Source organism: Phytophthora infestans, genomic scaffold, assembly GCF_000142945.1.
Source record: "Phytophthora infestans T30-4 supercont1.2 genomic scaffold, whole genome shotgun sequence".
NCBI classification, from domain to species: Eukaryota; Oomycota; class Peronosporomycetes; order Peronosporales; family Peronosporaceae; genus Phytophthora; species Phytophthora infestans.
The window spans coordinates 4,864,158-4,891,714 of record NW_003303757.1 but is presented as its reverse complement, the minus strand read 5'-3'; the positions used below and the strand labels follow the sequence as shown (position 1 = coordinate 4,891,714).

The following is a 27,557-nucleotide window of genomic DNA, read 5'->3' as shown; positions in this document are numbered from 1 at the left end:
ATCTCCAGATGCAAGGCCAAGACTAAGAGCAATACGTGTGAGGAGCAAGGGCATCGGAGTGCCGACCCTGAGTGTTGCCAACGCGGAGCTTCAGAAACAACGACAGCAATTCGCTCCGCAGGATCATCGACGTTATATCCGTAAAGAAGATTGAGCCGGCTGTACCGACTCATGTTGAAGGATGTGAAGCTATAATTGCCGTGAGAGGCAAGCTACAAGAGAACTGCAGGGACAAGGACAACGACATGATTGAGTGAGTGTTAAACAGCGGTGTGCAAACCAATGTCTCAAGCGACCTGACCATGATCACTGAACTAAATGTAGACTCAGGTACGGAGTTGTTGCTTGACAGCGGCACCACCGAGCGCGCGACGGTTGTTATCGTGCACACGCAAGTGGTGAACGAGCACACGGTCAAGGTTGAGGAGCGCCTTTCTGATGACGTGGGATACTCTAAGTCGGCTCCCTACTACCTGATATCGCAAACCTACGTGCAGTTCAAGGGCAACTTCAAGGTACGCCTTTCAAAAGACCAGAAGGTCGCGAGGCTTGACAAATAAACGTTGCAGCTGTGATTCGATTACGTCCGCGGGATGAAGCGCATGTGGACCCCGCACCAGTTCAAGAGCGTGATGAGTGTCAAGACAAGTGAAGTGAAGAAGTCGATGGCGTTGCTACCCAACCTCCTAGGCCACGTAAACATGAAAATTATCAAGGCTGTTTCAGGACAAGGCTATAACTTTGGTATCAACATGCAACTGACAAGCCCTCTACAATCCATTCCATGCTAAGAGTCGAAGACAAAACGCATGAGCTACAAGCGCAAGCCGTCTCGCTCTGGAAAGCCATTGCAGAAGCTTTGCGTCGACTTGTGCAGCGCTGGGGTTGACACTATCTCAAAGTCAAGTCGGTTTCTATTATTTATTGACGAAGCTACGACGTACAAGTGGAGGTGGTAGTGGTGGTGGTGGGGGGTATTTAATAGTCGACAAAGCCGAAATCACGGAGCTGATCCAGAAGCAAATCCGCTGGATTCAGAACCAGTTTTCGAAGGCGACCATCAACATACTGATCTCTGATGGTGGTGCGAGTTCGTCAACATGAAGTTCGAGGACTTCTACGAGGACCTTAGCATCGACACGTGTTCTTCGAACCTTTACAGTCCGCAGGCAAACGTGATCGTGAAGCGCACGAGCCAGACCGTCATGCGACTGATCCGCTCGATGCTACAAGCTGCACAGTTTCCAGTTTCATGGTTAGGAGAGGTTTCCCAACACAGCGGTCCGTATCAATCGCCGATACTAGATATTACATCGAAATTGTATCACCTAAAGGCCGTATCAACATCACTTGATATCGACTGCCCCTCTGGATCCGAATCAGTGGTACGTGAACCTATTACATAATAAATAGATTGATCTTAAATTAAAAAAATAATAACAGCTCTACGAGCGGAGCCGTGTGACCCCCGTTTCGCTACAGACGAATGTTTGCGTTGCCCAAGCGAGTTCGCAGATGTTTTTACGCAGACGCAAAGTACGACGCTAGATGTCCGACAGCAACTCCATCACAGACGCCAGCGGTGAGCTAAGTTCGTATACGACAGCTTCGCCTGAACTACCACTTCAACGGAGGATGGAGAGGCTAATGACATGGCATCCAGGTCCCCATCACACATTCAAGCCATAATATGTTCACGGCAGTTTGGACATATGCCCACTACTCGCTGTTCTAATACCGGACTCAGCAAATCATGACCGACCCCGTATGCATCGAGTACGCTGATATAAAAAAGGCCATGACCTACCATGAATAAGTCAAAATTTGGTATTAGAGAGGAAGAAACTCATGAATTGCTCGGAAGCACATGTTGAAAGCCCATAAAAATCCATTTCTCGATTAAGGTGAGGAAAAGCAAACAAAGCAAGAAACCAGCAGAACCGCAGCATTGGAGGCAAATACCGCTAAAATTTCGACACGGGCAAAGAAACAGCGCACAATATGTGAATTGTTTGCCGTAAATTGAGATGCAATAAGAGTATTGGCTACAAGATGGCTACTCTCTTCTGGACTACCTTATAATTCACTAGAAAATAAAGAGCTGCTTAATCTTCTCGGCCGTCTTTCAAATAGCCTCAGCACCGTAGCTCCTGCTCGAGACACGTTATAATTTGCTGATCGAGACTATCTCATTTTTATCCAGTTAGTTTCCCGCGCTCTGCAAACTGTGTTTGACGCGGTTTCATATCAGCCGTTTGTGTCAGCTATTCACGACTTAGCTACAAACGTAGCTAACATTTTTTTATATCGTCGGAGCTACCGCTGTCTTTATTGATTCGAAGTGGCGTCTAACGAAAGTGTCGTTGTTGGCGTTGACAAATCCACATGGGTCCACCGCACCTCAAGTTGCTAACCTCATCAAAACAAATATTCAATTTTGCTATGGCATCGACATAGATCGCGGGAGAATACTTTAACTCGGTTACTTTTGTATTTTAAGTCGGATACTTGCAGCACTACAAATTGGGTCGGACACTTTTGCATGGTTGCTCAAGTCACTTTTATTTTTAATTGTTTAATCGGATACTGAGTGCATTACCGGTGGGTACATGTACCAGCCACCCCCGCGGTTCGCTTCGCAACACGGAACTTCGGTGCTTGTGCCGCGCACAGAAGCCAATTATAAGCGTGTCATCTCGTGCAAGTTGATTTATGCATTGAAGAGAGACCCAAATAGCAGGATTAATCGATGTAAAGCCAGATTGGTCATTATAGGATTTCTACAGCGCATGGGCAGCGACTACAGTAAACACCCACGCCTGTAATCAGCTTCGAGACGATCGGATGCGTGATTGTGTTCGCGTTGCAACGTGGATGAGCTATTCTACCACTTGACGTCAAGACCGCATTCTTGAACAGTGGTCTCGGCGAAGCGGTCTATATGGAGCAGCCACCAGGCTATGGAGAAGACTCTACGCGCTACATATGCAGAATAAAGAGAGTTGTACGAGCTGAAGCAAGCGCCGCGCGTTTGGAACAATACTTTGCACAAGTTTGTGACGAAGATTGGACAGAGCGTCTCGTCTCGGTCTCCGGACTCTACGCCAGAAAAATGGAGGGGTGAAGTCACCATGTTGCTCACGGTGTACTGCTACTGGGCCCAAGTGACCTGTGCGCTATTGTTGCCAAACACCTCGGGGGGGGGGGGGCACGAGCTCACTGCGCTCGGACCAGTCAAATATCTCCCCAGTGTGGAGATTTTGATTTATCACTAGCGGCAATATGCGACCTTCTGCCAGCGGCAGTGCATTTGGGAGGTGCCGAAGCGATATCAAGTGGAAGGACGCAATGATATTGCTACAGCAGAGACGCTGTGCGCTGAGGCGGTCAATCCCTTCCAAGATGATTCACCGCCCCCGTACCAATTGCTCATTTGTGCATTACAGAATCTGGTCTCAGCTTCATAACCGGACATCGCGCACGCTGTGCGTCATCTCAGCAAGTACCGGTGCTTTGACCATACACACAATGCTACTGCTAAAGAAGCGCTACGCTATCTAGCTGGTACCCTCTACTATGGCTTAACTATGAACACAGTTGCCGGGAACGAAGTCGAGCCGACGTGTTACACCGATGCTGACTACGTGAATGCCCCTGATGACGGAAAGAGATCGACCATCAGCACGACTGAGCTATTTTAGTAGGAAGCAAGCCTTATCGCCTCGCGTGATGTGATCGCTATCTACAACGAGCTCATGCAAGCAAGGACGCGAAGAAGGAGCGACGCCAAGGACGAAGTGCTATCGCTGCTACGCAGTGTGATGGTGCCTAGACTATCGCGGTGATCTCTAAGGTGATCGTGTTGAAGCCGCTCTTCAACATGATCAAGTGGGAGTGTCAAGTAGAGAGGAAGAGCAGGACCGACTCCCACTCCACTTGTTGTGCAGATGTCTTTAGAATGCGCGTAGCACGTCCTGAGCCGCACTTCCACGGATCGCAGGCTGGAAAGATGCACGCCCCATCCTACATCTAATCCTACAAATACACTACGAATTTTGCCGTCGGTACTGCTGCTCAGCCGTCGACTTGCACAGCGTCCAGGAAGCAGCAGCACCACGGCATCCATCCCTGCTGAACTTCCGTCCCTGCACTTCACCGTGTTACACAAATACCATCTGTATGGTAACTATGCGGAGCCACCATGGAGAGACCATCGCTCATTCCTTCGAGGTTAGCGCGAAGGCCACAGCGGTGTACGAGTGTTCCGGTCGCTCCGTTTGCCCAGTACTCGCCCACGCGATGCCATACGAGCTGCGTCTCCTTTGTTTCCTCCTGTGGCATCCGCCATTGCCGATTGCTGAAGTGACTGACTCACTACTTTTTACTATGTAAAACTAAGTATAGTCGACACGATAATATTCGCTGGTCTCTGGTAGTCGTTGATCAAGCGCGCATGGAAATTTTAAGTAGGGCTCACTCAGTATTATGCATATTGCGCGGCACTATTAATAATGAAAGAAACTCGATAGATCGATTCAAAATAAAAATATTCAGATCCAATTACGAAAAAAGAAGATAGTGTAGCCCGATTGTGGAACAGTAAATATATTTCGACTCATTTACTAAGACAAAAATAACCGTAACATTCGGATTGAGGGAGGCAACTTCAGGAAACGAGAGAATTTGGCTGGTAGTGCTGTTGAATTTTACCGTATCTGCTCTAACAATCATATACAGATGAGATACGTTTACACACTAAACTCCACCACATCTAAAAAATTTAAATCTGTTTAAGAAGTTAATACGATTTGAGTGAGGTTATCATTTCATCACGGGGAAGATTGTTTCTTTCAAAAGCTCACAGCCACCTCTCAGCGAGCTCTCCAGCTGCGGCGACCACCGCCCGAGCACTATACTTCGCCGCCGCTGCGGTGAGTGAGCCGCTGCGGTTATCTGCTCGAGCAAGTTTTGGGCCAATCGAGACCAACACTTGTGACGCCCGCGGCGGCTGGCTCGATACGGCCTAACGACACATACGAGCGGACTTAGCACTTCGCGAAATATACCGCATGATGAGGGAAAGCTCCGAAATCACCGTGTCCAGGAGCCTCAGCGTCTCGATGCTGCGTCAAGTGGCTGCATCAAGACATTGGGACCACTGCGGCTTCTACTGAGCAAGGGCTAGATGTAGACGGATGATGCCGCGCTGCCTGGAGGCGCTACGTGCGATCGACACACACCTCAACGGCCTCGACAGCTTTGTTTACATACCTTTTTGTAGCTTTTAAGATCTATTATTAATAGTGATATTCTTGCATAGCACCTAGCCGTGTAAGAAAAACTGAAAAAAGTAAATTTTCTAAGAAAACATCTCCTCGCATTTACGTAAAGTGGGCTATATGTTGTTTCGTAAGCCAAGTTTCTATCAGTTTATACCCATGCCAAACCTTTACTGTAGAGTGAAACATGTGAATTTTATACAAATTGGTAGGAAAATAAGACCTTCTTAATTGAAATTTGTATCGAATCGATACCTAATGTTGGTGTGTGTACATAATCTCAAATAAACCCCTATAGGGCTGTACGTACTACTCATAGCACTACCAGGAAAATTAAATAAATACTAGATCGTCTTCGACCTAGCTGGGAATACACTTTTTTCTCTTTGCATCGATGAGTGTAGCCAATTCCCGGTGATGTTGTAACTTTTAGCCAATAGAAGCTCTGGATTCAGGAAGAAGGTACCCCTAGCCGGTTCAATAAATACCTGCGCTTTCTTTTTCACCATATCGCACGATAAATGTCCTTATCGCTGAGCATATTCTTCGTCAGACACGCGAAACGTATCTAATAACATTGATAACGGCAAACACACTCGATCACGTTCAGAGTACGAGCCTAATATAAACTCGCAGCATGAAGCAAGCACACGCAAATATTTTATTTCCTGCTGGATCTGACGTTTCAGCGGCTGTTTGACATCGGGTAAATTCAACTGTGCTTGGGGGTGAATCCAACGCATTTAAAAGCCTTTCTCTGACATCTCCACTTTCACGAACACTCTTGTCATTGAAGACGAACGCATCGGGATGTCCAGCACAACAGTAATAATAGACGAGAACGAGTCGCGGATCCCCTGTATACTTTTGGCCGTTTGTCATAAGTAAATTACCTCGTTCTGAAATATTTTTTTGCAACAAGGCAGACTTCGCGAGAGATTGCAAGCGCTCTTTGATTGTTTCCGGCTCAATATTTGCTTCACGGGGCTCAAATACTTCCAGCACAATGCGTCCTGGAAACGCAAACTTCAGTTAGAGCAGCACCCAAATCAAAAAGTGAAAGCACGCTCAGTTAGAAACTACCTGCAGCGTTTTTGTCAATTACTTGGTTTTGGGACGCTCGGAACTTCCTCATATAAGCTGCTTTATGGCCTTGTTTACACTGGCCTGCTTGGTAGGTATTTCACCACAACCTGAGCGAACAAAAGTAATCAAAGTAGCAGAGACGTTATAGCGTCGAATATATACCTTTCTCTTCTTGTTCACGAGACGCCCTCATCTTTTCTTTTCGCCGGCGTTTCATCTGCTCGGCAGGCGATAGCGTGTCACCAGACGGAGCATCAACCCCACGTTTAGACATGACTATCAAGTCTAAACAGAACATGCGCTGTATTGTGAGAGTTCACGACGAGCACGTTAGTGTTAGATACTGCAACCTGGCAGCAAACATTTGCTCAACATTCAGCTCACATGGAATTGAAGCTGAATGTTGAGCCAACCGGGTTACGCAGTACCGTGGAATAAATCCGGTGTGGGCTGTCCATACCTGAAGGTATTCCCAGTACAAGTAAGCTTAGCTTACAAAAGTCCAGCATAGTTGTACTTTGAACCGTCTGATTATTTCGTATTTATTAATTAGCTGCCAAAATTTGACGGTAGGATTACCAGTTGCTCCATACCGGAAGTAGTGAGACTTTTTCGAGCGCACGACCGTTATACTGTACTGTCGTACAAGCAACTCTCGGATGAAATTCTTGAACATAGCTGTACAGAAATACGAAAGTGCGCCATATGGTACTTCGAAGTATACAGTTCGGTTTGATATACATTATCGTGCTTTCGTATTACAAGACTGTTTACTCTTTAGCGTACAAAAGTCCCCAAAATAAACGTACCTTGTACTCCTTATACCCCTTTTCATTCGATCACTTGGATTGGGGGTACACTTGACAAATCATATGCAAATTAATCAGACGATTATTCAGGGGGACTTCTGAATAACGTACTATCGTATTACAGCTACCGAATAACTTAATACAGTACACCGGGGTACAGCTATTTGTATGTAGGAAAAAATATTTTACATACACAATTGATTTTAACCCCTTGAGCCCGAAGTTTCCAGCGCACTCATTTACCGAAACCCTTGCACTGTTAGCTTGTATATCAGGGGAGGGGTTACCATACTGCAGCTAGTATGTTTTGGTATCCTGTATTTGGAAAGCCTCGCAAATTCCCAACCCCTAAGATGGTGAAAAAATGATAGCCTGTACAATACAAGATCAATCTCCTCAGACATACAGGGTACAGTGGGAAAGCGTACTTAGACGTTCAAAACAATGCAAAGTCAGTGCGAAAGCTGGGCGCAGCCGGAGACAGATCGTTTAAAAAAAGACTTCAACAGCAGCTGCCAAACCGAACAGAATGCATTATACTCAACTAAGGTATGTAGACTAAATCGTGTTGCTGCTCAAACAGTCGTTTCTACCCGCTGACGCTTGTCCGGCTCGTCATCTGCAGTCGTGGCATCACTTGCCGATCTCGCTTCAGTAGTGGAAGCGGCCCCAGGTGTGCGCGCCCGTATTCTCTTCTTCGCTATCGACGGAGGTAGGTTGCTTCCATTCCTTCACTTTGTATGCCATATATCGAAGCATGAAAGCTCCTTACCGTCAACTTTGTGCTTGATCTTGTTGCAGAGATATACACGCGACGCTACAGCCGTCTTTGAGGACGTAGGGAGTCGGCAGGACTTACAATAGTAGGACGTCTCACCGCCTTCAGCTCCATTCAGTCTCTTCATCTTAGAACACACCTTACAGGTACGTTGACGACGCTTCCGCCCTTGGCCATTGTTGCCATCCCTCCACTCATCAACCTGAAGGAGCTCGTGTAGATGCTGTACAGGGGTCCCCGCTTTCTCGGCTTGGTTGGCGTCTGTTGTGTGCAGCGGATTTCATCCCAATCCTCTTCATTTAGCTGCACCAGCTCCAAGTGTAGCTGTTTGAGAAACTTGATGTGAGATACGTTTCTTTTGCCTTCTGCTACTCGACGCTGGTTATAGACTATCAACGAGTTCAAGATTGCCAGATCGATGAGCCCAAGAAAAAGACCCTTGTATTACTTCTTGTATTTCAGTGAAAGCTGGAGAGAATGTCTATGTAGTATGTAACATACAGGTAAAAAAAATTGGATATCCGGTACATGCAAACACAGCAACTTGCATTTGAAGACGGAGTTGATCATGGACATCAACTCCGCCCATGAACTTCTGGTAATCCTTCAGGATTCTTGGGCACGCTACTTCGGCTTGCTCACCCGATTTCTCTCTTCTTACCACGCGGTCTTGTTGAATGCTACCTCCAGCACTTAGCAGATGCACGGGACGGTTATCCATCCAACAGACAGCCGCGTCGCTCACGGCACTTTCCCGCTTGGGATCGATCACATCTTAGTTTGCCAGCGCCGTGGCTTCCATTTTTTTGCCGCCTTCCATCGATAGCCTACTGAAGACTATCGTGGCTGAAATCAACCGCCAACGCCAAGCGGCTATCGTCGATCATGGAGCGAATATATCGTTTCTTGAGGTCTTGCAGACAGAGGGCGTATAGCCTGAGCTCGACAAGTGCAGATTGGAGCTCTATCGACTCGTGTGCGCCAAGAAGATAGAGCAAAGCGACATTCTGATTCATCGAACGGTATCAAATTTATCGATTATTATGCTTTGCATGTATTTTGGCAAAACTGATTGCCAAAAGTCTGTTTACCATTGCGGTTTACAATTGAACATCTCGTAGTTAGCGTGTTACTCACGCAGACAATCTCTAAATTAGAGCTGACCAACTCAGTCTATGCTGCTGTTTTAGCTTCGGTAACCCCGAATTGCACATATCAAACTGCATTTCCGACTTTTCATGATTAACACAGCGTTCCCAAGACTTCAGCACTCATGACGTACTCTGCGGACTTTCGTTGGCGAGCTGTTTCACTTCTACACGACTACGGAATCGCCGTAGGGTTCATTAGCGACCTCTTTGAACCAAAGCCACGCACAATTTGAGCTACAGCAATATTTACAAGACGAACAAAACCCCAACAGGGACAAATGTGTCACTTTCGACTATCTGCCGGGCGATGCATTTTGATTTGGGTCTAACTAGAAAAGTCCTGACGAGGGCAGCCCGTGAAAGTGTTCCTCTTGAGGTGAGTTTGTTCAGCTTTTTGAAGATATAGTGATTTTGACATTAATATTTTGTTTTATTTTTATCGTTAGGTCGCTAACTATAAAGCTAAACTCCGCGCAATATACTCGCACCCGGAGCAGCTCATTTTCATTGACGAAACCTCCAAAGATGGTCGCCACGCGTACAGGAGGTACGGGTAGTCGGAGAGAAAAAGTAAGTGCGTTGTCAAGCTGCCTTTTTCACGTGGTCAGCGTCGTTTAATCTTCGCGGCCCTTGACCATCAAGGATTCGCATCTTGGGAGACTACAGCGGGGACATTTACGAGATCTTTGTTTCTTCGTGCTTTTGTTAAGAACGTTGTTCCTCTCCTAAATCCTTGGCCGTTGCCAAGATCCAGTGTTATTCTAGACAATGCAAAGATACACATGTATCACGAGCTTGAGGAAGTCTATTTCAGACAGGTGCTCGACTACTTTTTTTTTTGCCACCTTATTGCGCGGAACTGAATCCAATTGAGATTGGTTTCGGCGCGCTAAAAAGGTGGATCCAGAGGAACGCAAACCTCGTATTTCCACTTTATCCGGATGAAGTCTTAAGGGTTGGAATGAAGGCTTGTGTGGGGCGACAGCAAAACGGTGCTCTTGGCATTTATGGACATTGTGGATTTAACATTGACCAGCTTAGAGACAAACCATTTGATACTTTGACTAAAACAAACGAGTAAATGATATTGAGCATTTATATTTTTTCTTACTATTCTAAACTCGTTGACCAGTAATTCCCTCTCGATGGTCTTCATCTTCTAGGTCGTCTTCAGGTGGATCAACTGGAACAAAACCATGAAAAATTCCTTGAGTAAAAATATCATGTGCTGGTAAGCCCAGCGCCGATCGAAGTGAGGCTACTTCAACCCGAAAGCCGTTCCAGTTTCCAATAATCTCGAGTCTGATGGTAGCAATCTGTGGTATTGCATCTGCGTGGTGTGTCGTAGCCGTAGTTGCCATCGAAGCATCGAGCCATAGCCTGCCGCGTAGTGTTGTCCGGTAGTGTAAATTGCGTTATATTGGGCTGTCGAGCATGTGTAGTGGCAACGTGGTTCATTGTAATCTAGCCTAGAGTAATGTCATTCTCCTGGTGGTAGCGTTGCACTGCCACTGTCGCCTGCTGAATTATTGATGCCGTAGCTCGATGTATAGTAGGACGGTTATCGCGACCGCGACAGTAAACACAAAATTCAACCCTTAAAGTTTCGAAAACTTCTCCATTCCAAGCTTCTTTATCCTTACGAGAAACGCGCTTCACTCTTTGCGACAACAGCGCGACGAAATTGGCTTTTGTAATAACCTCGTACCGATGCTGGGGAGCACCTTTACTGGCTCGGAAGTAAATGTTATCGTCGTCAAGGCGAAGATTTTGAAAAGGACGTGTCTCCAAAAGACCAAGTATTTTGGCGCGAAGTACACCAAACCGATCGCCAACTATGAAATCAAAGTTCTTGGTTTTACCCTCGCGTGGGTTCCGTTCTATTCATCCTTTTCTTGCCGTCAGCGTTGCTCGCAATAAGGTAGTTTCAGGTAGTACAACCAGAGATGTTGGCCTATGTGACTGAAAGCACGTCAAAATGATGCTACTTCGGAGAGCCTTCTGATGGCCACGGCAAATCTAGCTTACCGACGGCTCCATGCTGCTATCTAATCCCTTTGAACTTCGGATGGACACCTCGAGCAGTTATTTTCTTTCAGGTGTAGCTAAATACCACAGTCAAACGCGCCAAAAATGCTAACAAATTGATAGTAGCGATGTCCAAATACCGTAAGACGGTATCACTCACGTCGTTGCTGTTTTACACGTTAATCCACCGGGTTTTACCTAGATATACACACAATATGAAGATTTGGATACGAAAAGACCACACTGAAAACCTTTTATGAGACGACAGCACGTACCTGGCCTGCTGCTCGTTCACGGGGGCCTAACGTAACTCAAGCGCATGCACATTCATACCATTAGAACGATCGTCAGTTCCTCTTAGTTGATACTTACACACAGCCCAGTATGGCCGCCGTTGACGGGGTCCAAACGCTTCACCACAGGCACTTTTCTTGGTCGTTACCTGAATGACAGTTTAGCTGGTGGCTGGGGCCGTCATTTTGAGATAAAAAGTCTAAATAAGATCAAGTCCGTTTTGCTAGAGCCGGTTTTACCTATCCAGCAATCTCTGTATTAGAAAGCTTAAATGGATCGCATTTCACATGCAAAGCACAATAAATCCAACGCCTACGCTGACAAAGGCCATGTCGTGGCCATCTACACCGCGCTGATCGACGAAACCCAGTGTTTGCAGTACCGGTCTTACCGTCTTACCCTGCATATAAGGCATATGTGTTCTAAATAAAATACGGGATTCGCTCGACATCTAGCTTAAACCTCAATTTGACCACCTACCTAATTAGAACACATGTGGCTGAAACCTACTTAAAACACAAGGCTGTACCAACCAATGAATATTCTTGAGAGCTCCAACCAACCACCCTTCTCAACAAAATTGTCGGTGCTGCTAATACTTGGCTTTAATTCTCTAATTTTATAATTTACACAGCCATGAGTGCTGAGCGACGTAGCTTTAGGTAAGTACTGTTGACAAGGACAATAAACTGGTGTTCAAATTCCCGTACACGGTTGAAAATCCTCTGAAAACGCTGTGCTTGGTTCGCTCCGGATCATATTTCGCAGTGAAAGTAGATGGATACATAATACTTAAGTATAATACACGTGATTACATGTACTGTAATCAGGGGTTAATGGTAACTCCAAAATCGGTGAAGTTAATATTGTGAAAATATCACCTGTAGACCAGTTAATATAAAAAATATCACCTAATATTTTCTTTTGAGACAATATGATATTATTAAATATCAACTTAATATTAGTTAATACGATATTATATTTTTCAATGATTGCGTAATCGGGCTACATTAACTAATCAGATGTCGTTAACGCTCGACTAGCTGAAGTATTACTAATCAACCGTGAGTACCGGGACAATTGTGAGTGACGGCAAGGTTGGCGTTGTGTGTTGGCACTGCTGAGCGCATTAATCTAGCGCCACAGGCAGCAGGTTTATTAGACGCACGATGTCGACGAGGAGATCGGAAGAGAACAAGAACAAATGTCTTGATTTCGCTCTATCAACGTTAAACAGCTGCAAGCGTTTGCAGTTTTCCATCTCGATCGCCTTTGTCTGTGTCACAGTGAAATACTAGAGCAAATACTCGTCAGTCTTAAAGCCTACTGCTTTTCTAGAACCTGATCGAAAAAGTTATTTGGCTCCGCTCGGTTCACAGAGGTAAGCTGGCAAGAAACGTACTTAAGTGGGAAAATATCATAAAATATCATGTAGTATCTAATATTTTTCAGTTCTCCGAGCTAATATAAAAATATTATGTTAGCTTTTGCAAAAATGAGTTACTATTAATATTTAATATCGAAAATAGTACTATTACTATCAAAAATATCATATGATATTTGGTTACCATTAGCCCCTGACTGTAATGCATTTGTGCAAACGATTCTTATAAAAAAAACAGTAATACATGTAGAATTCATAATATTAACAAGCAAAACCAGAAAAGACCTGCTACCAATCACAACATCATGTGAGTTGCAAGCAGGAGGCCACCCGATCGTCAAGCCTCAACAACCAAGCCAGATTCCAGGACCCATTCTTCAAAGTCAAACAATTTGATCGTTGTACAACACATAGGCTTTCTAAACGAATATAACACACAAGCAGTGTTGTATTCATTTACAGCACATATGCCTTATATGCGGGGAACGACGGTTTGCCAAGAAAAAAAGGCTTAACATGAGAAATAACCAGCCACGAAGCGTTTCGGTCAGGAGAAAGCCTCTAGCAAGAAAAAGCAAATTTATATCCCGAGTTTAGAAAGCGAGTCGCTCTGACCCAGAACTATAATACCACAGCAGTAATTCGCAGTGTGGAACAACTTGTCTATTTCTCTATCTTGTCTACTCTTTCGCTCTTCCCACGAATGTATTTGGACATGTACTCAGTCGCGCGGAATTTCTCGGACCACAAAATGCGCCCCATCCAGTTCTCCAGTCGTAATGCGTGTTTGTCCTGCATCAAGCGCTCAACGCGTTCCATCAAGCTATCAGCGTTGTTCGAACGATTGTAGGACGTTAAACACGTATTTACACCAGCACCTTGCGCAGCGCTCCATTTGGGTTTATCACTGTACAGACGCTGCATCTCGGTAGCAAAATCCTGAGGAACATTGGCAATCACACCTCCCCAAGGAACACTATCCAATGTCATACCCTCGGCGCCAATCGACGTGCTCACACATGGCGTCCCGACGAACCAACTGTCTGCAATTTTACCCTTGATACCTGCACCAAACCGTAGCGGCGCGATGCTCAGTCGATACTGGCTCAGCATCTCATGCGCATCAGGAGCAAAGCCCTTCATGAAGAAACCTTGTACGGGGTCCTCTAGCTTAGTAAAGCGCTTAGTCTCGCCGTAAGATCCATAGATGTGGATCTCCGCATCGCCTCCAATCCTGCGGAACAACGGGAGAATCGTCTTCTTGGTCCACTCGACTGCGTCGACATTGGGTGCATGTTTAAAGCTTCCAATAAAGGCGATATCCTTGCGATCCTGAAAAGGTCGTAGCTTTGAGGTCTCGATCTCTGGATAGAAAAAGTCACATCGATGCAGACTCACATCAGATATCTGGAACCGGGAGACCAGCAAGTCACGCTCGAATTCCGACACGTACAGCGTCAGATCGGAGCGGTGGATAGATGCCAATTCACGGATAGCAAGCTTCTCAACTGGATCAATGTTCAGCTGCGCTCCATCCAACGTATCTTCAAAGTTCACACCTTGTTTCTTCACTGCAAACTCTCGAGCACGGCGGATAAAGTGAACATCTTGCAGGTCCAGCACTCTTAGAGCTTCGGGTGCGTATTTCTTTGCTTGCCACCCGTACATTTCCTCTGCAATAAAACGATCAAACACCACGAGCTGGGGCATCGTTTCTAACAGTACCTTCTGGAACACGTCCGTGTTTGCGTCTGCCTGCATGCAGCGCACTCCTTGCTCCTCTTCCAGCCGTGTTGTGTGCCCATTCAGACGACTGGGAGATACACACAGCACCTGGAATCCTCGTTCTTGTAGCACACTGATAATGTCAGCACTGCGCACTCCAGCGGCAGAGCTCGTGCGTTCTGGCCACACTGATCCGGCTAGAATCACCTTCTTCTTGCTAGCAGCGAAGGCTGCGACACTGGCACTGTGTTGACTGTGGTGATACACTTTGTCCTTCTTTAAATGCACACCTGGTTGAGAAGGATACGAGTGTGCGACCTTACTCTCCAGAGCTTGGTACCACTCCGTCCCCATGTTGGCAGCAAGTCTCGCTTCCACGTCGAACGGACCTGGTAGTCCGTCCGGGAAGAACTGAAGTACCAGCTCCTGGAAATATGTGACGTGGTCCTCTCTCCTCTGCACGTTGGCGAGATGTTGGAACCACTTGATGCCACATCTGACATGGTCCCGTTCCTCAAAGACAATCTGCTCCACCACTTTGGCTGACTTCTTGTCCCCCATGGATTTAATCCGACTAACTAACCGATCTCCAGAGTCCAGTCCCCTTGCTTCTTGCACTAACGGCACTACCGCAATCCTCGCAACCAAGTCTGCTGCTGTATTAGCTGCGTGTTCCAATAACGCTCTAGTGGCCGGGAGGGCCCCGTAGTGGGAGCCTAATTCCCTCAGTCTGTCGTCTACCATAGCGAAATGTCGAGCTTCGTCACCTGCGACCTTCAGGAAATCGTCGTAGAACTCGCGAGGCAGCTGGTGTTTAATCGGGTCGAAGCGGACGATGGTGTCCCAGTAATTGTCGATTGCTCCTAATTCGATGTGCGCCAATGCGTGGAGCATGATAACGGGGATACTGGCTTGAGTCTGCAATTGCTTCATGCCGGGCATCTTTTTAGGGGGCAAGAGTTCGGGCTTGGGACCGCGAGCAGGGAGCGGCGGAGGGATGTGGGCTCCCCATTGAGACTCGCTGTAGATTGGAAGGTTCTCGGACAGCCAGCGGGTTTGGCACTCGGAAGTAAGCGAAACCTTCTCGTGTGGGTCTGGGCAGCGCAAGATGCGGGCGCCGTACGCGAGTAGGGAGTCGGAGGAGGCGCACGAAGAGAACGATCGCCAGCGACCACTTATGTCCAGTCGCGTTCGACGCAACATTTGTTGTAGTTTGTATCTACTGAATTATGGTAAGTTTAAATGGTGTTTTCTTATCAAACAGTTATAAATTATCATAATTCAGGCTACAATACAGGTACTCACCCGCTGTTAGGACGCCGTCCATTTTTAAAGCCCCGGCAGTTTTACATGTGCTGCATCGTTTTCCGACGAAACAAACGAAATTCATAGACACTGCAGACACACGTATTATGTATTTCATTTTTTTAGGGCTCATGTTATCCAAGCATTTATAAAACGGCCTTTACTTCTGGTGGTTCACGAAACGAAGAGCCAGGAGAGATACGACACGCAGGCATGCGATCCACAGCATGATAAAGCCAAAGTTCGACCAGATTTCGCTGCGTTTAGCCGAGAAGATCTCGTCCAAGTAGTCAGATACCGTAATTTCGTTTCCAAGTGTCGGAGGTGCCCCCGTCATTTGCTGACAGCCGAGTTGGCTACCATCACCAGAACTCGGGCAGTCACCAAACACGATCGTAATTAGACTCGCAAACGTGTACTTGTGTGGATTAAGATGGTAGAGCCATCGATAACCACGGGGAATGGACGCTACTGGTGGATTAAACCCCGTAAAGGTGATCCAGACGTAGTTGACGAGGATGACGAAGACCGAAGCGACTTCCAGGTTTGGACACAAGTACGCGAGTAGTTGTCCAAAATACGCTTGAAGGATCACGAGGCCAGTCAAGTTGACCCAATACGCCATGAAATGTCCCACTCCAGTGAAGCCAACCATCGGGTAGTAGATGACCATGAACAAGAGTGATTCAACGAAGCAGTACGGGATCTCGACTATCGTAGCGCCGATGAAGTACCAGAACGCGTTGTACGTCTGAGCCGAGCGTTCGCGGTAAAATGAGGCTCGTTCTTGGATCGAGATTGGTACCACACTGCTGAACACAATGAACGTCATGTACGATTGCGTCATGAACACCATGCCAAGCCCCGAGTTGATTCCCTGGTACGAAGAGTATTCCGCACCCACGTAGGCAATTCCAAACACCAGTCCGAGCATAATCGAGATGAGAAAACGCGTCAAGTTGTACGATGCGGTTCTCCAGTACATGTCGAAGAAGCGCCTGATAAGGAACTTCGCTTGGATAAAATTCCCAGCTGCACGTTTTTGATCAAATACCAAAGGAGGAACTGATACTGACGGACGAGTGATTCCCTCTTGGTCGAGGTTAGCAGCAAGTAACTGGGCCTGAACGCTCGCCTTGAAAGTCCCCACAAAGTCTGTTGTATCACCACTGTCGTTGCCCACACCAGCACCGATGACCTCCAACATCCAGGTCGCTGGGTTGTAGTCTTTCTCCAGCTTTGCCACACCTTCGATCGACTCGAAATAATTAATCAAACTGGAGGCTTTCTCTCCTAAATCACCGAAAAACACCATCTCACCGCCACGTTTAAGTAGCAACAAACTGTCGAATACGCTGAACACCACTGCCGAAGGTTGGTGGATCATCGTTCTTCCCGTGTCTGCCACCTTGCGTACACCGTCCATGATGAGCTTGGCGGAGCGAGCATCAAGTCCACTTGTCGGCTCGTCCAGGAACAGCACACTGGGCTGGGCTGCCAACTGCACACCGATAGTCAGTCGTTTCATCTGCTCTGTGGAGCTGCCTCGGATGATCTGGTCAGCGATGGGGTGGAGGTCAAGCAACTCGAGACATTCATTCACGGAGTCGTATTTCTGGGCATCTGGCACCTCAGCACCTTGACGCAGGAAGGCACCAAACGTAAGTGCCTCACGGAATGTAGACGCCTCCGAATGGATGTCCATCTGCTCGCAATAACCAGTGGCTCGACGGATAGCAAGATCGGTAGCTGGGTATCCGTTTAGCAGGATGTCTCCACGGGTCTGTCCACCCGTCGTCCTGCCAGCAATAACATCCATAAGCGTGGTCTTACCGGCACCTGAAGAACCCATCAGAACAGTGATAGTGCCTGGGAGTGCGAACCCGCTCACACCCTTGAGGAGATCGATACTCGCTTTCGAGTTGCTGGATCTGGTACAGAATACCACAAATCCTTGAAAGCCAACGTCACCTGCACAAAGTTTCTCTCTGCAGAACGCGTGACTGAAACCTTCATATCGTGTTCGCGGGGGGTGATTGCAACCTTAGGAGTAATGGCGAGTGCGTAGTTGTCTCCCAATGAAGCTGCAAGTAGTGGGTCATGGAACATTACGCCGGCAGTTTTTTTACTTTCCGTAATTTACCAGCGAGACCAGTCCTGGAACGTTCTTTCGAGGCAGCTGCTATTTTGACGACGAGAGCGAAAGCAACGTCTTTTCGATCTTAGGGTAGTTTCCGACCACTGAACAGGTTTTGTCTGAATTTCAGAATTATATATTTTTCTCAAAAAAATTTTAAGACCCTATGTATATAGAATACACATAACTAATAACATGTCGAACGAACTAACTTTTGGAAAATACAAGGGCACACCGATCGAAGAAGTATATGCTTCTGATCCCGGGTATTGTCGATGGATGCACAACCAACCCAGTCTCAATATTACTGAGAATATCAAGATTTTCCTTCACTCCGAGTTTCTTAGCAATGATAATTCGTATATGATGAGTTGGGACAAGTTCAAGGGGAAAACGCTTAAGCAGATCAGTCGTATGGACCCTAATTACATTGATTGGCTTCGAAAGAGTGAATTCGTTATTGAAAAGTGTCCTAAGCTACTCCAGGAACTTAATTAAGCGATTAAAGTTTTTTTTGTTCAATGAAATGGTATCGAGAACCTACGCGGTTGAGAATTCTAAAATTTCGCCTGTGAGGCGATCATAGCTTAGTTCCTGCTCGCTTACAACCAATACAAGCATGTTTGTTCCCTGGCAACCAGCGTTTGTGCCTTGGATCTGAATGGCCTGCGGAACATCACGTTCGGTTAGACGACTTACATCAGCAATCAGGACACGGTTCGTTAGCGACCAAGTCTGATAGTCAAGAAGTCCATTCACGAGCTCAGGGGTCAGATCACCATTAATCGAGCCAATTTTAGCGCCCTCATTAGTGAACTGATGGAAGTCATAATCATGGCTGATATCAAAGCACTGAATCGAACCGATACGGACATTGAAGTTGCGAATGCGCGAACCAGGCTGAAGAGTCCAAGGAGCGCTATCAAATGGACTCTGAAATTGCTGAACAGCAGCAGTGGCAAAGTTTCCAGTTTGCTCGGCAAAGGGGAGAAGGATAACATACTTCGCATTCTTGACAGACGGATAGCTGTAGATCGAAAGAAGCATTAAGCTGAGTCGATTGCTTGCCAATACCTGCGCGCTGGTAAAACCACTGTGCATAACAGTCGTTATAGCGGACCTTTTTTACTGGATTCGAGATGATAGCCTGAGGGTTCTCCAAATAAACAAACGGAACATACAGTCTAGAAGTCGTGAAAGGCATGTACGTACCATCAATTGTAGGCTCAAGCGCATTGACGACAGCACCCCAAGAAAGAGCAATGGATCCAGTACCACTAAGAACACTGTACATAGGGGCTGGAGAAGTCGCAGAAGCAACCAGTACTGGACAGGTATTACCACTTGATAGAGTAGTACTCGATAACGTCATTCTAGTAGAACTATCAATATCAATAGCAGCAGTACCCTGATTAACGCGAAAACGAAGACGGATTTGAGGGTTAGCCATAAGATCAAGCTCTTTGAAGATCGGATGTAAATCAACGAGTTTGATTTTGAGCATGTAATTTCATGTACCCATAATAGCACCAGCTGTACCAGCACCTACTACGAACGCACCACGTCCAAGCTGATTAGCAATGGTAGTGGTAGCAGATGCGCCACCCGTAGACGGCCATGTATTAGATGAGTCAGCGCCAGCGTTTGGTGGATTTGAAAGAAGGCGTTTAGCAAAAGCATCATTTGCTACCGAAGCCGTAGCAGAGATAATCCCGGCGTTAAAGGTCGTTGAAATTGGCATATTATTCGAATACCCGTCTCCATTGGGAGAGGGATTGGAAGAACCACTGTACTTGGTTGATTGAGCAGCATCCGGATACAGGAAAGATTCAGCATCATGCTTTTCAACATACTGAGGACTATATCCAGTCTGAGCACGAATATTGTTCCAGAAAAGCTTATAGTCAGCCATAGAAACAATAGTCTTACCATTTAGCTCCAAGGACATCGAATGGATGACGTTCCAGTTTCCACACTTCAGCGAAACGCAAAAACGGTTAGCTGCAGCCGTAGCAAGAGTAGCATGAGTGTTTTTCATCGATACCTTGTATGGTAGCATAATGTAGGCATCGCGAAGCGAAGCAAATCCTTCACTTCCATTAAGCTGGGATGTAGCATCGATAGTAATAACACCGTTTTGGTATGAGCCCTGGTTAAGATCGATAACGAAAGGCACGTGCTTGCCAGAGGAGACTTTAATCTCCAGATCACTCTTGAGCGAGCTCTGGTAAAGATATTGGTCGGAAAGTTGTGTTTCAGACATCGTTGAGATTCTATATGGCATGTAATATATTTTATCAAAAATAATTATTATGGAACTCGTCAAGCCTATTACATCCGATCATGATCTAATTGAACTTGCCAAGCGTATTAAGGTTCATCTCGATGCTATCTTTGAGTCAAATGAGATCACAAAGCCGCTTCCGAAGAAAGGATCATATCTGGTTCTACTTAGATCGCCTAATCTCGATGTAGGACACTGACAGGCTGTTCATGATGGAGAATTCTTTGATTCAATGGGGGAAGCGGCACCTACGAAGTATGGCATCAGGCGATACAATCCCAAACAATATCAAGGCACTTATGGCGATTATTGTGGTCCGTTTTGCATGCTATGGCTATATTGCAAACAAAAAAATAAGATGAATCTATTGAATCGATTCAAAGATCTGAATTTGTCAATTCTGTATTAAATATGTTTCAGGAAATATAGCAATAATGTATCGCGAATTGACGATTTCCAGCGATGTTCCAGCTCCCAAGCTGAATAAAGCCCTCAAGACAGGTAAGCTAAGTCTTACAGCTGATCAACTCAAGGGTTCAGGCTCTGTTATCCATCTCCACCCAGCTTCGTATGAGAAAGCACTAAAAGCACGCAAGGCGGGTCGTGGGGTTAGACTTGACATTACCAAGCATGAGATCAAGAAAGGCTTCAAGAAGCTCCAAGGAGGATCCATTTGGAGTAAAATCAAATCAGGGTTATCGACAGCATTCAAATTCGTAAAAGATAGTGGTTTGCTGAGTAAGGGTCTGGATGCGGCAGTGCCTGCTATTGCTACAGCGTTTGGAGCCCCTCAAGCAGGAATCCCCGCAAGGGCGGCTATTAGGTCATTGACAGGAGTTGGAGTATACGACTCTGACAGCGATACCCCGGTAGAGTCTCAAGACTTTGCCTACGTCCGAGCCTTGCTCGATGTAGAGAAAGAAGGTGGTCGTATTTCGGTAGCGGATGTTAAGAAGGCGGCGAAAAATGCTCTCGGGTATGCTAAACGTAAGGGGATTCTAACTGATGCAGTCGATGCAGGCGAGAAGTTTCTACTATCAAAAGCAACCAAGCCAGAGCATGAGAACCTGATCAAATCGGTTCGAGGTGAGGTAAAGAGACGCTATGGTGTAGGAGTCCCTAAGAAACCAGCTAAAGGTTCGCCCGAAATGAAGGCTAAGATGGCTGCACTCCGTGCTAAACGTAAGAAAGCAATGATTGCTGGCTCTTTTCGATTAAATTAGTTGCACCCTATTCTGCGGATTGTGAGAAAAAAAACCATTTTGAATGCTTTTTTTCCCTCAGCAACAACATGATCGAGACAGAAGTATCACGGAGCTTAACCTTTTGATCGTTTTGGTTATAGATACTGATCGTAATAGACGTTCTCAGCGCCATTATGACAGCTCATCCAAGCATACTGACTCGGCTTATAGCTGATTAATTGACCTACCTGAGCATCACCACGGTCAAACACACTAAGGATATCACCAGAGGCAACATACTCGTTTTTGATCAGGTCGCATCGAACGATTTAGCTCGAGGTTGGGTGAATCTGAGGAATGGTATTTGACAGCTGAGCACTTGAAACCGTTGCAGACGCTGAAGGATACGTACCAGCAGTCAATCCTACTACTTTACCAAAAGAGGCGTTATCAATGATGATGCGAGGGACACGCGTTGTTGTTGGCAAACCAGTACCGCCTGACGAATAAAGCCCACTTGCTGGTCGTGTCCAAGTGCCACCAGCTGTAGGAAGTGTCGTTGGAGTAGCGCTAAAATCGAATTGAGCAGCATAATACACACTGTTTTCCGTTAGTTGAATATAGAAAACGTTCTCACCAGATGGATTAATTAAATACGCTCCAGCATTTACGAGGGCCGTCTGAATGCTTCTAATAATATCGGTATAGCTGTAAAGTCCATCAGGGAGGATAACAGATACAGTGGATGTGGTTCCAGCTGTCGGAACCTCGGTTTTGAAGGGTTATTCAGGAACTGAGTTGCATCGATGTTGTATTCAGAGTTATACATCGAAATCGATAACCGCGCATACCACATCCTGAAAATTGGCAGCACTACCAGGAAAGCTGTATTTCCATGTGCTGTTATAATTGTTTTGAACGAGGTTAGTGGAATCGAGTTTAACAAAACTTGCCATGGTATATGTATATTGGATCACTCAAAAAAATATTCTTAAGTTATTGCTCAATATCTATCGGTCGATCAAAGTTGTATCTGATTTGACCTTTGACTGAATCCACGAACAGCATCTGTCCTTTGCGCTCCGTGGCTTTATTATAGTAATAGACGATTGATCGTTCATCAACGCCTTTGATGCTAAATCCTTTACAACCATCTGTAAATCACGCTTCGAATTCGCTTTTACAATCGCTACGTACTCTGAATTCAACCGAATCATCTTATCAGTGACAAAGTAGCTGTGCCTTAGGAATATGGTTGAGAGTTTAAAGTGTCGCCCACGTGTATAGTAATGAGAGAAGATATTCTTCTGAAGTAGTTTATCATTGCTATAGTCATCGATGATTACAAGCTCCGGTTTGTTAGAGCTTAATGGAGTATGACGCACCTGATCTACTTTAGGAGGGCTATCTGGGTCAGCAAATGTGATGAATCCCTCCAACTTTTCCCGGAGATACTCATAAAGCTCCTGATGGGGATTACGAGCAATGATAGTTAGATGAGCAAATACGTGAGGAGAATGCTTGAGAATAAACATACAAAGATTGTTCTTTCCTGAAAAGCTTGGACCGAGCACAACCATTCTAAACGAAGCTTTCATATCCAATGCGGGGATATCACCCATCGAAGCAGACTTGAATTTTTTCGGAATCGAAGCCCCGAAGTCAGGAATAGCACTCATGACTAAAATCGTTTGATCTATATAGGATTAAACAAAATGAGTTCCGGTTTCTCATATCCACAGCCTACATTTCAATCATCCATTTATAATCCTTCATTCTATCTTTCGTTAGACTCGAGTGGTTATCTAACATACGATTATGCGCAGACACTATATTTGAGCAAGGATGATTACAGGATGGGCTACCTTAGCGGAGTAATAGCGGGAACTGCTTCGTACAGCAAAACTTTGATTCTCGATTCGTCCGGCAATATCAGCGGAATTTATAGCTTTGGAGCTTCTACTATTACTGGAACGCTACAAACCGGATCCCAACCAAATATAACGTCTCTCGGCTCTTTATCAGGTCTTACGATCGGTGGAAATTTATCGTTCAGTGGGTCATCGCGCTCGATATCGATAACAGGCACTTCAAGCTACATCGATTGTCGAGAATATCGCCAGAACGGGACTATATACGATTTGGGCCTTCTTGAATACATAAACGGAGTTAGTTTTGGTACCGCAACGCCAAATAAATTCCTATTATGCGACTCAAGCTTGAATATCGGAGGCCTAAGTTCGGTAACGGCTACTACTCTGACCTGCACGAACTTGCGCCAGGGCTCGACGTATTATGACCTATCAAGCTTTTTAACATCTATTCCGACTTCCCTCTCGCTCAATAATCTGTCAACGAGTGGGGATATCAGCTGCTCCGGCGTTATCAATGGGTTTTTAGCGTATGGAAACCAATCAGCTATAACAACAGTAGGATCGCTGACAGAGCTTGGGGTCAACTCTACAGCAACGAATGAATATTTCTCGATTACTGGTAGTGGATTGGACTTTCTTGATGGTTCTTACACACGAATGATGACTCTAACCGGGTCGAATACGACTCCTGTTCAATTCCAGATCCAAGTCCATAATGGCAATCGATCAACCACAGGGAACGCGTCATGGATCGGGAACATCACAAACAACGACCTCAGATTTGGGGTCAATAACTCGACGTCGATGATTCTAACTACCACAGGTCGTCTTGGTCTTGGTACTACAAGTCCTTCAGCTCCGCTGCACGTCCCTGGCAGCAACAGTTTTGTATTTGGAGCAGGCGGAACGACAGTGTATCGCCTCAGAACAGATAGTGGAGCTACAGAATCCGCTCTTGGCCCGATCACATATTCAGTAGCGGGTATATTCGGAGGATACATTGCCTGTACAGCCATGGCGATGACGTCGGATCGACGCCTTAAAAAGAATATTCAATCATGCCCAATTGATCGTGTGAAGCGGCTCTACGATAGCTGTGAGGTCAAGCTTTATGACTGGATCGAGTCGGAAAACAAGCCTGGACAAGAAATCGGTCTCATAGCTTAGGATTTGGTCTCAGCCCATCTTACTGATTTGATATCGATCTTTTACAGAGATGATATTGAAGGGGGAGAAGACCCAAGCCTTGAACCAGCTAAGCAACAGCTCAACGTTGATTACAGTCGAATATCGGCTTATAATATGAAGATGATTCAGCATCTTTTGGGTGAGATAGATAGATTAAAAGATCGTTTGGCTAATATAGAGTCATGAGGATTGAGCGCTGGGAGCTAAGACCTTTGAAGAGCAAGAAGTATCGAGTATGGGTACGTCTTGATACGGGAAAGTTGCGCAAGGTTGATTTCGGGGCTCGTGGATACGCCCAATATCGGGATCAAACGCCTCTGAAGGCTTTTAGTCATCTTGATTCATAATGATGAGGAGAGACGTCATCGATACTACCTTAGACACAAAGTTGATTACCCAGAACCATCAGCGGATTTCTATGCTAAGAAGTTTCTTTGGTAATAATATACAAGAAATGTGTAACGGGGTTACATGGTGTGGAACACACAGGGGTACGAAGTACCCGGAGAGATAACAAACTCTCAGTACATAAGTTGGAGAGTTAACAAGGTCTCTCAGTACGTTGGCCGAAAGCCACACGTTATGCATTTGATTAGGTTTAACTATGCTAGATAGTTAAACAGATACATTTACCCTTAGGCGGCTTGGCCGCAATAATAGTAAATAAACACTTCTGGTTTTGAAGCATAAAAGTTAAGGTGTTAACTTTGAGCCCTGGTCTTGGGCTGTAAGTGTCCTTTGGATAAGGAACTTAGTATTAGTGACTCTTTGAGTCGAACGTCTTCCTCTGACGCTAAAGCTACAGCAGTGGTAGCACTTGTAGTCAATCCCGCTCCTGAGTCGGCTGACTATATCCTCTGCGAGGATGGAACACTCCGTGTTCGCGAATTCGCCCCCGGCGCAGCAGGACGCGCTTACTAAGCTTATGTCCTTGCTTGGCCCGGAGGGCGTGGCTCATCTTGCATCGCAAGGTCCAGAGGCGGTCACTGCCAGGCTGGAATCGTTCTCCCGCTACGAGAACGCGCTCTTGGAGCATGTCCAAGAGAAGATGAGCGCCGCAACGGCGGCGGCGTCGATGACGCGTGAAGAGTCTATGAGACTGAAACCGCTCATGGTGAGCGTAAAAACCTTCGAGGGGACGGATGGAGAGAATCTCCTTCTCTGGACCCGTGAGGTCGAGATGGCCATGGGATCGGTTCTGCTCCAGTCTGAGCATCAGCGCGTGGCGCTGGCTATCTCCAGGCTTGGAGGTCGCGCTCGCGAATGGGCACTAACGTGCGGCACGTCTGTTGACGCTGCATTTCCCACTTGGGATCAGCTGAAGCAACAGCTTTCGCGCGTGTTCGCGCCGCCTAATCAGGCGTACCGTATCCGGTCAAAGTTCCTTGCCACCCGCCAGGGCAAGAAGAATTTATTGGACTATGTCCAAGAGTTGAGAACTCTTATCGCTGGAATGGCGGCGGACCCTCTTCCGGAACTGGTCAGCGTGACCGTGTTCATGGAGGGACTTCGTGTGAGCGCAGCTCGAGCGGAAGTGTTCCGTGTACACCCTAACTCTTTTGAAGAGGCGGTGGATGTGGCATTGAATGCCGAGCACAACTTCAGGTCGGCGCGACCTGGTTGGAGCGCTGGTAGCGCAAGCTCTTCGAGCGGTCCAGAGCCGATGGACCTCAGCTATGCTGGAGATGAAGAAGCGGAGCTTCTTGTTGCGGAGCAGCGCGCCGGCATCCGCCGATGCTTTGTGTGCAATAGCACTAAGCACTTGAGGGCCTATTGCCCCCTGCGCAAGAAGCGCGAGGCTCCGGCGAGCCAAACCCTCCGGGTCATCGCCGGGAAACGGCAACTCCCAGTAGGCGCGGGGCGGCCTACTGGGGAAGAACTGAGCTCTGTTGTGCCTCGAAGAGGTAGAGGGCAACGGGGCTCAGCCCCGAAGAGAGCTGATCTCTCTTACGAGAAGAGTGTGTGCAAGCCGGGCTTGCTGGTCGTTCAAGCAAACGTGAAGGGCTTTGTAAAGCCATGGAGAGTCTTGATTGACTCGGGAGCCTCGGGCAACTACGCCCGTCGCTCCACCCTAGAAGGGAGTCAGCTGTATGCTGAAGCACTGGAAGTGCCAACGAGAGATACGATCTCTGTCCGTCTCGCGACGGGGACACTGGTAACTGTGTCGAAGGTCTCTGTCGACCTTGGAGTTAAGTTTGAGAACTTCGATAGCGTGGAACGCTGTTTGGTCTTAGACCTGGATGCGAGGTATGACCTCATCCTTGGCATGGCATGGCTGGAACGCCATGAGCCATGGATCGACTGGAAGTCGAAAACGCTGGGTGCGTCGCACCCTGCTCCTAGTGGAGCTTTGGTGAGTCATGAACCCACCTCTGCTAGGAAGCAGAAGCGCTTTTGGCGCGAGCACGAGGCCGAGGCGGCCGTAGTGCTGGACATTGGTATGTCCGAAATTGTTAGCAACGAGGTTGCTGTTTGCCCTGAGGGCGTACGTGGTGCGGCACGTTATCCGCTGAGCGGTGCAGGTCAGGTCAATGACCAACTGCTGGGTCCTGGTGAGGACGAGCGCGGAGTGGCGCGTAATCCACTGAGTGGTACGAATCTGGTCGATGACCTACCGCTGCGTGACCCGAGGGTCGCGGTCGACTGCGAGTCGAGGCATCATGGGCGTGGCCCAGGAGATGCAGGTGAAGTGACACCTAGCTCAGTGTGTGAAGGTCGAGGACCTCTTGGCTTTCAGCCGTGTGTCTTGCGAGACACTGTATCCTCTTCGAGGAGTGATGGTGCTGCTGCACCCGGCGGTGGTGACAGAGATGTCGCCACACCGCCCTCTTCCGGCCGGGCTCGGTCGCGGAGGGAGAGGAGAAGAAGACGCAGGGCGTCTGTGACGTCTTCGACGTCGGACGATGTGTCCAACGTGACGAGCGGTGATGCTCCACGTGATTGCTGTGAACAGCTGTATACACTCGTGAACGGAGTGACGGGGGAGGTAGAAGGCGATATCAGCCTTGACACTCTGCCCGCTGCAGATGCTCTGCTAGAGCTGGACGATAT

At 46.9% G+C, this 27,557-nt stretch overlaps 9 protein-coding genes across 9 annotated transcripts; 4 read left to right on the top strand and 5 right to left on the bottom strand.

The window, feature by feature from the left end:
* Positions 1-13,472: 13,472 nt before the first annotated feature.
* Positions 13,473-15,737, bottom strand: PITG_01896 (uncharacterized protein; the record flags this gene model as incomplete). Its single annotated transcript, XM_002908445.1, has 2 exons — positions 13,473-14,772; positions 14,842-15,737. 2 exons carry the CDS (start codon positions 15,735-15,737, stop codon positions 13,473-13,475), a joined length of 2,196 nt encoding a protein of 731 aa, XP_002908491.1.
* A 262-nt stretch (positions 15,738-15,999) lies between these two features.
* PITG_01895 (ATP-binding Cassette (ABC) Superfamily) lies at positions 16,000-17,691 on the bottom strand (the record flags this gene model as incomplete). The annotated part of the gene is made up of 4 exons (XM_002908444.1): positions 16,000-16,257; positions 16,312-16,813; positions 17,023-17,066; positions 17,152-17,691. 4 exons carry the CDS (start codon positions 17,689-17,691, stop codon positions 16,000-16,002), a joined length of 1,344 nt encoding a protein of 447 aa, XP_002908490.1.
* A 480-nt stretch (positions 17,692-18,171) lies between these two features.
* PITG_01894 (uncharacterized protein) lies at positions 18,172-18,474 on the top strand (the record flags this gene model as incomplete). The annotated part of the gene is made up of 1 exon (XM_002908443.1): positions 18,172-18,474. One exon carries the CDS (start codon positions 18,172-18,174, stop codon positions 18,472-18,474), a length of 303 nt encoding a protein of 100 aa, XP_002908489.1.
* Positions 18,475-18,516: 42 nt separating this feature from the next.
* PITG_01893 (uncharacterized protein) lies at positions 18,517-20,239 on the bottom strand (the record flags this gene model as incomplete). Its single annotated transcript, XM_002908442.1, has 3 exons — positions 18,517-18,918; positions 18,998-19,435; positions 19,529-20,239. The coding sequence occupies 3 exons, from the start codon at positions 20,237-20,239 to the stop codon at positions 18,517-18,519; spliced, it is 1,551 nt and encodes a 516-aa protein (XP_002908488.1).
* A 49-nt stretch (positions 20,240-20,288) lies between these two features.
* On the top strand, positions 20,289-20,669 carry PITG_01892 (uncharacterized protein; the record flags this gene model as incomplete). The annotated part of the gene is made up of 2 exons (XM_002908441.1): positions 20,289-20,447; positions 20,517-20,669. 2 exons carry the CDS (start codon positions 20,289-20,291, stop codon positions 20,667-20,669), a joined length of 312 nt encoding a protein of 103 aa, XP_002908487.1.
* A 25-nt stretch (positions 20,670-20,694) lies between these two features.
* On the top strand, positions 20,695-21,483 carry PITG_01891 (uncharacterized protein; the record flags this gene model as incomplete). The annotated part of the gene is made up of 3 exons (XM_002908440.1): positions 20,695-21,129; positions 21,178-21,375; positions 21,448-21,483. 3 exons carry the CDS (start codon positions 20,695-20,697, stop codon positions 21,481-21,483), a joined length of 669 nt encoding a protein of 222 aa, XP_002908486.1.
* Positions 21,484-21,490: 7 nt separating this feature from the next.
* On the bottom strand, positions 21,491-22,400 carry PITG_01890 (uncharacterized protein; the record flags this gene model as incomplete). Its single annotated transcript, XM_002908439.1, has 4 exons — positions 21,491-21,608; positions 21,661-21,743; positions 21,831-22,211; positions 22,272-22,400. The coding sequence occupies 4 exons, from the start codon at positions 22,398-22,400 to the stop codon at positions 21,491-21,493; spliced, it is 711 nt and encodes a 236-aa protein (XP_002908485.1).
* Positions 22,401-22,440: 40 nt separating this feature from the next.
* Positions 22,441-23,123, bottom strand: PITG_01889 (uncharacterized protein; the record flags this gene model as incomplete). Its single annotated transcript, XM_002908438.1, has 2 exons — positions 22,441-22,512; positions 22,593-23,123. The coding sequence occupies 2 exons, from the start codon at positions 23,121-23,123 to the stop codon at positions 22,441-22,443; spliced, it is 603 nt and encodes a 200-aa protein (XP_002908484.1).
* Positions 23,124-24,122: 999 nt separating this feature from the next.
* On the top strand, positions 24,123-24,624 carry PITG_01888 (uncharacterized protein; the record flags this gene model as incomplete). Its single annotated transcript, XM_002908437.1, has 2 exons — positions 24,123-24,471; positions 24,563-24,624. The coding sequence occupies 2 exons, from the start codon at positions 24,123-24,125 to the stop codon at positions 24,622-24,624; spliced, it is 411 nt and encodes a 136-aa protein (XP_002908483.1).
* Between the last annotated feature and the right edge of the window lie 2,933 nt (positions 24,625-27,557).